An 8,989-nucleotide genomic window follows, 5' to 3' on the forward strand; every position below is an offset into this window, starting at 1 on the left:
AATGACCAACGCTAACCAGTAGATGACAAGAAAACCTACTGAGATCAGATCAGATCAGAGAATGAAGAGACTTAGTTTATATCTAAGTGACAAAATACTCAAATCTTCATGTAAGAAAATACTATGAATATACTTTGGGATGTTTCCAAGTCAAATGTTTTGCAACTGTTTTTTTGTGTTGGTTTGTGTTTTAGCCAGGAAAAACCCAGAAACAGTGGCAGGTCATTCAGAACTTGACGATAGATTGCATTCTCGACTGGGGCTACTGGAAAATTTGGCTTCTGCCAGTTGTAGGACTTTTCTTCTCATTAATCTACACATGTAGTAGATTTTGGCAATATCTGGGGAAAACTGTGTTTGCTGGAACACTGTGGACCACTAACAGGAAACCTCGGCAGCAATTAGGCTCGCCACAAAATGGTTCAGGATCTCTACAATGGGACTCGCATGATGACGCAGGAGGAATGGTTGCTGCTCACACTCCACTCCACTCCACTGGTTGGGTGGTAGCAGAGGCCTGAATGGAAAGCAGGGTGGTAACTTGGCTGGCCAGTTTAGAGACTTGTTGGGAGAGAGCATGATTGGCTTTGATCAAAGCTCTAATACTCTAGTCATGGTGACCATTGATGTGAGACTACATGGTAGATGAGATCGGTATGTTCTCCGTTGTCTGCTTGATCCATTCTTTTGGCCTGATTGTTCTGTTGACTTCACAGTTTTCTTTACTGTGAAGTCATCCTGAGGTTTCACATGTTGATATTGGGGTACAAAGAACAAATACTTAATAAAATCACTTATCAACAAACTAGACAAAAAGCTGAGAGAAACTTGGATCATCGTTTAATTAGTTTATTGTTTTAGCATTTACAGAGAAGAACAGATTCAATAATAAGTACATGACCCATAAGAAATTGGTGATGGAATGGGGGGTCATTTATGTCGAATATTCATCCGTTAATCCCTGTTTCTCAGTGGGTGGAGCCTGTCCTAGCTGTCTTTAAGAAAAGACACAAAACATCCTGAACAAACTGTTAGTACATCAGATGCACTTCTAAATGTTTCTTAGAACACCAATCCACCATGATTACCATCAAAGTAGTCTCTGTTCTTAATATTTGTGATAGAATGAAAGAATCAAGTTTATTGTCACATACACAAAAACACGGAAAAATTAAATTCTTATGTAGGAATTCCGAAAGCTAACTCAGAAAAATGTAGGAATGTGTGGATGTGCAAAGACCTGTGAAAAATAAAAACGGCTACTTTAGTTTCTAAGTCTTAATTGAAGCCTCTCCATTTGTGGAAACAAACTGGTTTCTCAGAGTTCAAATGGCTACACTGTTCTCCACCAGCTTTGGGTCCAGAAAGGTGTACGGCAACCTCAGATTTTCATTTCTGCTCTTGATGTCTTCACTGAGCTTAATGAGATCTCCCTGGAACATGGTGACCTTGTACTTCGGAAAGTCCTCGGTGAAATGCTCCTCTACAAACTCATGAAGGTATCGCTGTGGAGAACACAGACATTTTCAGTCACACATTTCTATCAAAAGCAGGAAGAAAACTGGGTCTTCCCAGCAGTGCATGGTGGTTCTGGAGTGTCACCACGGTAACAACGATTGAAGTTGTCAGGGTTCAGAGAATTAAGATGGCATCATAACCCCTGTTCTCTTACCGCGTCAGAGGACTGCATACTGAGCAGCCAGATGGTAGCCAAAATGTGTACTGTAGTCTGAACATCTGGTAGAGTGGACAGGAATCTGGCTTCATCTGCTTTACCCTTCTGGGTTGGAGGGGGTTCCTGCATGGTGGAGGGGCCATTGGGCATCCAGCCGTAGAGGTCATACTGCAGTAAAAGTAGCATTTGAATCAGAGGCCAAGAGGATTATTGATTAAAAATATACTTCAGATACTTTAAAGAAAAGGATGGATACCAGGTAAATTTCATAAGAAAGTAAAGCTCTGATGATTTCAGTCTAAGATTTCCTCCTTAGTTTCCAGAAATCTCACACATAGAAACCAGGATCTCTTTTAAATGATGAAGACTCACCTGTCCAGTGTTAACAGCGGCATGCTGTGCAGAGCAGGTGAACATCACCATGGTAACAAACTTGACCAGCTCAGCCACAGTGGTGAACTTCTGTGGGATTCCTGAGGATTAGGAGGGAAAACGTTTTCACTTACAGCGGTTAATATCAGATCAACCATTAACTGATGTTCCTGGAATGTATTTATCTCCAACTTCATAAAATCCACCCACCGGTCTCACTGCGTCTCAGAAAGCCATTTTCAAAGATCTCCTGGATCCAGTTCTGCAGCTCAGCATCATTCTGGACCATGCCATCGTTCTTGTAGTAGAAGCTGAGGATGTCGTGTACAAACCTTGGAGAAGAACACAAACTGTCAACAACACGCATTTCCACCTGAAGTTTGAGTCCAGTATATTGTGTTTTGTCATTATTTGAATTTTCTAATCCCAGTCGTATTGCTTCTTTGTGAAGTTTGCCTATTCTCCCTATTTGTGTACACTGAAAAAACGGGAAAAGTGGGGTTGTTCAATTTACAAATAGTAAACATGTTTGTTTAATATGAACAAATTATGTTTACCTTCGAAACATAATATAATCTTGAAAATCACACATCATTTCTTGCTGTGTTACTTTTATATATTTAAATCATGTTGACAAAACATGAAATAGTTATGCTTGATCCTTTGCCCCTTAATTTTGGATAAGTAAACCCCATCGGTGAAGAAGAATTCCAGGAGGGGAAACTTTGCAGTCAGCCATTTTAGAGAAGCTACAAGCACCTGCTCTGGCTGGAGGAACTTAAAAAAGGTAAGTTAATTTACTCTAACAAATTAATTTAAGAAAGTGGAAGGCGTAAATGTATCATTAGTGTTATTTTTTCCACGGGGAAGAGCTTTGTAATCCACTTTTGTCGTAGTTATCAAAGTTAAGGCTCTGCGCGCCACTTTTGTCCCTGCCGGCAGCAGCCCTCGGACGGCAGGTAGGGGGAGGTGTGTGCGCGGTACATTGTACTTTCACGTCACAGGCAAATTCAGCTGTAAACGCGGTGATTTCAAATGATGTACGGGGAAGAGTGGTGAGTAGTTATGCCGTAGGAATTCGCTTTTGACAGAGGGCAGTGGGCGCTGGCGGGTACGGCGTTTTTTTTTCCACAGGCAGAAACTGCCAGGGGAATTTTCATCGTCACTAAGTGGATTTCTTTTTGCTATATTCTGCGTTGTGGAGACCGAAATTGAAGGAAAATGTGAAAAGCTATCATTACTATTGTCATTATTTAGTTTTTCCATACCGTTCCACCATGAGCTAGTTTAAGGACAGCATTATTTGACCAGCAAACAGCACCGCACTTCTGTCTCAGTCAGCTGTCAATCATTTTCCGTGCGCGTCTCGTGCACAGAATGCGTTTGGTGTGTCCAGTTTACATAGATCTTTGGTTTCAATCAGAGCTTTGTTTTCATTCTATGATGCTGAACATATTTTTATTTTAGCTTTGAGAGTTTAATGGAGTGAAAATATTCATGTCCTTTTGGAACAAGTGTATAATGTGTAGTAAAAAGTTTACAGCCTTATAATAATGTCTGTAATCCTACTTCACATATTCCTCCCATTTGTGATAAATTCATATGGGAATCCTTTATGGGTGGGGGGGATTATCCACTCCCGATCTGCTAGTTTAGTTTTGCAGTTTCCATTTCAAAATTCGCGGGTTCTCATAAGCCTGGTTTGAATCCTGTGGGGGGAGGAGCTGTCTAATGTTCTTTCTGGTCTAATTTCTTCAGAATATTTTTGCAGCTATTGATTTCAAACCAATGCATGTTTAGTTATTAAAATGATACAACAAAGCTGTGGAAGTCTCACTCTCTCTATATATTTGAAATTTAACTAATAAACCTCTGTCCTGATTACAGAGCTCATCACACAACACTTCCAACTGCTCCTCCCTGATCATGCTGGGGTCCATGCTCCAGTCTTCACTGAGTCAGGTGGGTCCCCCTCACCATGCATTTACTATATATTATTGGAATTATTGTCTCCTGGATTGTCATCGAATCGGGAGGTAATCAAGATTGCCAGCCCTACTCTTTACACGCACCTTTTATGCAGAGAGATACATACATAATAAATAATGAAATTGATGGTTGATCAGTTATCCCACTACCTCTGTTAACATGACACTAAGGATATAATGATTTTGTTAACACATTAACTATAACATTTATTGATGAGCCAAGGGTAAGAATTGTATTTTTCCAAAGTTTTCATGTGAATTTAAATTTTTTTGACTCTTTGTATTTCAGACTGCTGAACTTCTCGCCAATATAAGCAAGTTCAGGGGTTTATTCAAAGTACAGGTGAGTTGTGTAATCTAGACGCTTTAACTAAACTTCAAATGTGAACTGTGCACACAAATATCTTCTGTGTTCTTTAGAATGAAGACCATGCAGCAATCCAGGAGGCAATCGAGGACACCACGGTGGGAACTGGCAGTGGTGAGGAAGAGGACATTCTCGTGGTCCACATCTCCCAGGCTGTGGTGGTCGACCCACCAAGTGTCTGAGTGGCAGTTGCCAAGGCTTTTTTGGCCTTATTTACAGCACAAATCTGATTACCATCCTCATCTCAGAAACACCTTGTCATGGGGCCCGTGACTTTGCTCCTGCTATGATCTCCTGGAGGCCCTTCCCTTCTTGAGCTCTCCTGCTGGTCACAGGTGTTCTGTATTATGTTGATTGGTTTGTCTATTTATGCAGTGTCTGATCTTGTTTCTGTGTCGGAGCGTCTTCGTTCTACGCTCTGGTGTTATGGTTCTCTGGCATTAAAGCCCCTTCGAGTGAACTATTGGATTTGGGTCGTTCTTCCTGCTCTTGGGTTCTCTCCCTTGGACATTCCGTCACACAACTTTGAGGTAATCCAAAAAAAACTGTATTAGAGTTGTAAGGCAAAGTGGTGTCTAAGGTTTCAGGCTTAAAAATCCGACTCTTTGACTAAAATGACCTTTAAATAGTTTAACTTTTTCCTAAGAAGGGATTCCAGCTGTTTGCTTTGGCTCTGTTATCTTCTGTTTAATAAAAATAGCAAGCCCAATTTATTTTGATTTGTCATTTTTTGCTACACTGTAAACATATTTTTCAAGTTTAGATAATAAAAAAGTTAAATCTGAAATTTGTGTTCAGTGTCATATGTTCATTGGATTGTCATAATGCACAAGAAAGTATTTGCTTTAAATAATAATCTGCAATTGCAATTTTATTTTTCAATTTAAATGTTTTTAAAATAATTTATAAATTAAATGAACTATGTAGGTAATTTCAAACAAATAATAGTGTTTTAAATGTTTGAAAAAATTATGGTAAATGACATAATAAAATCTTGTTTGTTTATGTAAAATTATTAGGTGCAGAAACAAAGAAGCATTCATTACGGTAGAACATGATTTTATTATGTGCAATAATTATATTGGTTCAACATGATTTTTTTGCGCGCAACCGATGTCCATGATTTTTTTATGTCAATCCAACAGGTCTTTTTTTTCAGTGTAGGGAGGGTCCAAAAACACATCCTATAGATTAGTTAGTGATTTATTTTTTGGTGGTGTTTGTGATTTCTGCAGGTTTGGATATGATCCATTCTAGAACCTTCTTGACTCTCCACATAATCCAACAAGGATTCTCAACATTATTCATGTTAAACTCACCTGTTCAACAAGCTTTAACAGTAAATGTATGATGTCCTACTGCAGATGAAGGAGGCAAACCTGTAGCAGAAGCTTCTAAATGTTGCATCAGAGTTATGTAAACTACCAACCTGTGCATGATGTTCCACAGCTTCAGCCCATCGTCCCTGTAGTAGAAGTTGGGCACATCTTCCAGGCCGCGATCAGCAATGTCATCAGGTATGCAGAGGGATCTGTAGGTCAAGGAGGAGACACTCCTGTCCAAGAGGGTCAGCATGCCCTTTCCACCAGATGCTGTGTACTAAACAGGCAATCAAAGCAAAGTTAGAGACTTCTGATTACCCACAAATGCTGAAGAAATCTTCTGCAGTTCACTCACCCGGGTAATAGTTCCACTCTCTGAGATGAGCGACTTTCGAGCCAAGAAATTGATCTGCAGGGTGTAGCGTGTGTGACGGATAAGGAGCTGAAAGGGAGACAGGAAGAGTTATGAAGACCCAGAAAGAGTACATCAACATGGTGACGGATCAGCTTCAGGTACCTTGTAAACAGGGTGAACTCTGGGAAGGTTGCGCTGCAGAGAAACCGCAAACACCTCAGCCAGCAGGTGAGTGCGCAGCAGGTGAAAGTTGAGCTCATGCAGGTTGGAGTCTGCGCTCTTCACATACGTCTTTGCCAACAGCCAGTCATACTCTGAATCCGTGGGGAAGAAGATGGGGTTGTCCTTTCCTGGTTTCTGTTTTAGCTGCAGAGAAATCAACAAGTGTCATGTGATGATTAAATCCATGGAGGATCTGCCTCCTGGTCCTGCCAGAGAACAACAAAGATATCTGACTCCAGTCCTCTTTCTTATCCAACTGCCATGTTCTTGTAGCTTTTTGTTGAAATAATTCAAATGTCTTTTTCTGAGGAAACCTTCCTGAAGCTTCTACTCACCTGAATGGCAATAGGCATCATCTCATCATCTTCATTCTTGTGGAGCAGGACCAAGGGAGCTGCTAGAAACTGCTTCCTCCCATTGATGGTGTTTGTTTCCACCCCATCCAGAATGTTGTAGTCGCACAGAAAGATGTTTCCTTTCTGTTGTGAATGGAAGAAAGATGACGCTGTTACCCTCAGGGGTTGATTTTAGCACCACGTTCATGTGGAAACCAGAAAAGAATCTGTCTGCTGCGTGTCAGGAGCTTGTTACCATCATTTCAGTCCGCAGAGTGAGCTGAGACTTGCTGAAGGTCATGTTCGAGGGAACAGGAAACTTTGATGGGAGAGTTTTACAGCGTTGGATCATCATCGGGTTCACTCCATTTAGAAACTGGTAGCCAAAGAAGGCGTCCTCCCTCCAGTGCTTCATGGCGTAATCTGACAAAACAAATCTGTTTTAATAAGGCGTTCTCCAAACACATTGCTGTTAAAATTTAGTGAAATCTTTAAAAAAAAAGAATATTGTCTTTATTTTGGGTGAAAAACATCCATTCAAACACAATGTTTGTCACTGCAAAGATATTTTGCATCTAAAAACCAATCACACAACTGAAATACAGAAAATTTGGGGAGGTTTTTAAGTTGTTTTATAATTTTAGACGTTACGTAAGATTTGCCACGGTGAAGAATATATGTCAGAGCTTTTGTTTTTGTAAATTGGTCAAGCTCTTTATCAACTGTGTCCCATCCAATTCCAAACAGATTTCAAGGAAGGATTCATCTTTCTTGACCAGATTTTTGTTACTCTCTATGTTACTATAATAATCTCTATTGAAGTATGACCTCCTAGAGCTGTGGTTCCTGGAAAGAGCGCCTTTTTGTCACAAATATTCTCTCCATCTGCGTAAAAACTGCACTGCTCATCTCCGTAACATCTCTGATGGTATTTGGAAAGATTTCTTTTTCTGTAAGAATCAATGAGAGTACCTGACATGGAGGTCACGTGACACTCGAAAAGCTTTTCAATGTCGCTCATGCTGTTCCACTTGTCTATACAATGAGACCACGCCTCCAAACCCAGCTTTGCCAGCCTGCAGGGTGAGAACATTACAGTCACTTCCTGAGCTCAAAGTCACTCTGACATGTCCAACCATCAGCAAGCAGACACCTACGCTGCCACTGCTGTGAAGCCAAACTCCAGTTCCCTGGTGAAGGGGTAGCGGTCATCCGGGGGCAGAGACTTCAGGGTATCTGCCTCCATGCAGAGGGGAGTTCCCTCTTTGTAAACGGCCCACCTGAGCAGAACAGAACAGCAGAGAGCAGAGGAAGGTCAGCCAGCTGTGAGGAGTCCTGATCCCAGAGGGACCTGGACACGGCCAACAGCAAAGACGGCTGCAGATTGATCACTTCATGTGTCAGTTTTGAAGGTTAAATTTGAGAGCAAATGTTGAGCTTTTGTGTTTAATTGATGATGTTGCCATGGTGATTTCTTGATTCTGAATCAATTATAAAGTTTCAATAGTTTACACATCTAAAGCCCTGATCTGTGATCAGCTTCTCAGTGTATTTCTATGCAGTGAACAGTAGGAGGAGCTGTGGCTCCTTTTATCAGAGCTAAGATCATGATGGAGCATAGCAATAAAAAAATGTCTTTAGAGATCTGAACTCTGACCTGTAGAGATTCTTCTTATTCTTCAGCTCCTTCTTCCTCGTCTTGATCATCTGAGGATTTGTCTCCTGGAAGTCCAGCACAGCTGAGAGCAGAGAAGAAAAGCCCAGAAGCAGGTCAGATCATTCTGGAGGACAGCATGTGGACAGCAAAGTGCATGTGAGAGGAACAGACCTGCCCCCTCCCTGAAGAAGTGCTTCTTGCTGTCTGTTAACCAGTGGTAGATGGGAAAACTGTAGACTTTTCCATCAGGAGACTCCACCTCCACCTTTGCAGGGAGCCAACTGTCTTTGATGATGATGCCTCCCTGTTTTTCAAGATGGATCTCCAGCAGCTGTCCCAGGTCTTCAGAGCAGGTCACAGTGAAGGTGGATACCTGGATTTGGGAGAAAACTTGTTCATCACCTCATCTCTTCTTTTTTCTGCCTCCTCCAGAACCACAACTTCTGCCAGAGCTGCAGACTTTGACAGCAGTGGCAGAGACAGGGGGCGCTCTTAAACACACACCAATGCTTTCTACTTACATCTCCTTTATGGAAGGCAAACTTGCTTTTATCCAGCTTCACGTGTTTGCTGCTGCCATCCTGGCCCACCAGGGTGATGTACACGTCATCTATGGTCCCAGCAAAGGCCACGTCCTCGGTAGAAACGGTCACTTGGTACTCCAGAGTCATTTTTACTTTCAGTAAAAAAATCCTA

At 41.4% G+C, this 8,989-nt stretch overlaps 1 protein-coding gene and 1 long non-coding RNA gene across 2 annotated transcripts; one reads left to right on the plus strand and one right to left on the minus strand.

The window, feature by feature from the left end:
* Window positions 1-838: 838 nt before the first annotated feature.
* On the minus strand, window positions 839-8,989 carry LOC101172589 (arachidonate 8S-lipoxygenase). The gene is made up of 14 exons (XM_023958814.1): window positions 8,815-8,989; window positions 8,465-8,666; window positions 8,294-8,375; window positions 7,794-7,916; window positions 7,609-7,712; window positions 6,893-7,059; window positions 6,637-6,780; window positions 6,242-6,445; window positions 6,080-6,166; window positions 5,832-6,001; window positions 2,258-2,379; window positions 2,048-2,148; window positions 1,673-1,843; window positions 839-1,505 (listed from the first exon to the last, which is right to left on the minus strand). The coding sequence occupies exons 1-14, from the start codon at window positions 8,962-8,964 to the stop codon at window positions 1,326-1,328; spliced, it is 2,007 nt and encodes a 668-aa protein (XP_023814582.1). The 5' UTR covers window positions 8,965-8,989; the 3' UTR covers window positions 839-1,325.
* Window positions 2,522-5,111, plus strand: LOC105354815. Its single transcript, XR_002873905.1, has 4 exons — window positions 2,522-2,834; window positions 3,935-4,009; window positions 4,325-4,378; window positions 4,456-5,111. It is a non-coding gene; the product is annotated as an uncharacterized LOC105354815 (long non-coding RNA).

This window comes from Oryzias latipes, chromosome 9 (genome assembly GCF_002234675.1).
Source record: "Oryzias latipes chromosome 9, ASM223467v1".
NCBI lineage: Eukaryota > Metazoa > Chordata > Actinopteri > Beloniformes > Adrianichthyidae > Oryzias > Oryzias latipes.

Excerpts from the sequence above, each read along its gene's own strand:
- LOC101172589 (XM_023958814.1), bottom strand. The coding sequence starts at position 8,964 with ATGACTCTGGAGTACCAAGTGACCGTTTCTACCGAGGACGTGGCCTTT. Across the intron at positions 8,667-8,814 it reads TTGCCTTCCATAAAGGAGAT|GTATCCACCTTCACTGTGAC; the intron begins GTAAGTAGAAAG and ends TCCCAAATCCAG. Across the intron at positions 8,376-8,464 it reads CTTCTTCAGGGAGGGGGCAG|CTGTGCTGGACTTCCAGGAG; the intron begins GTCTGTTCCTCT and ends CTCTGCTCTCAG.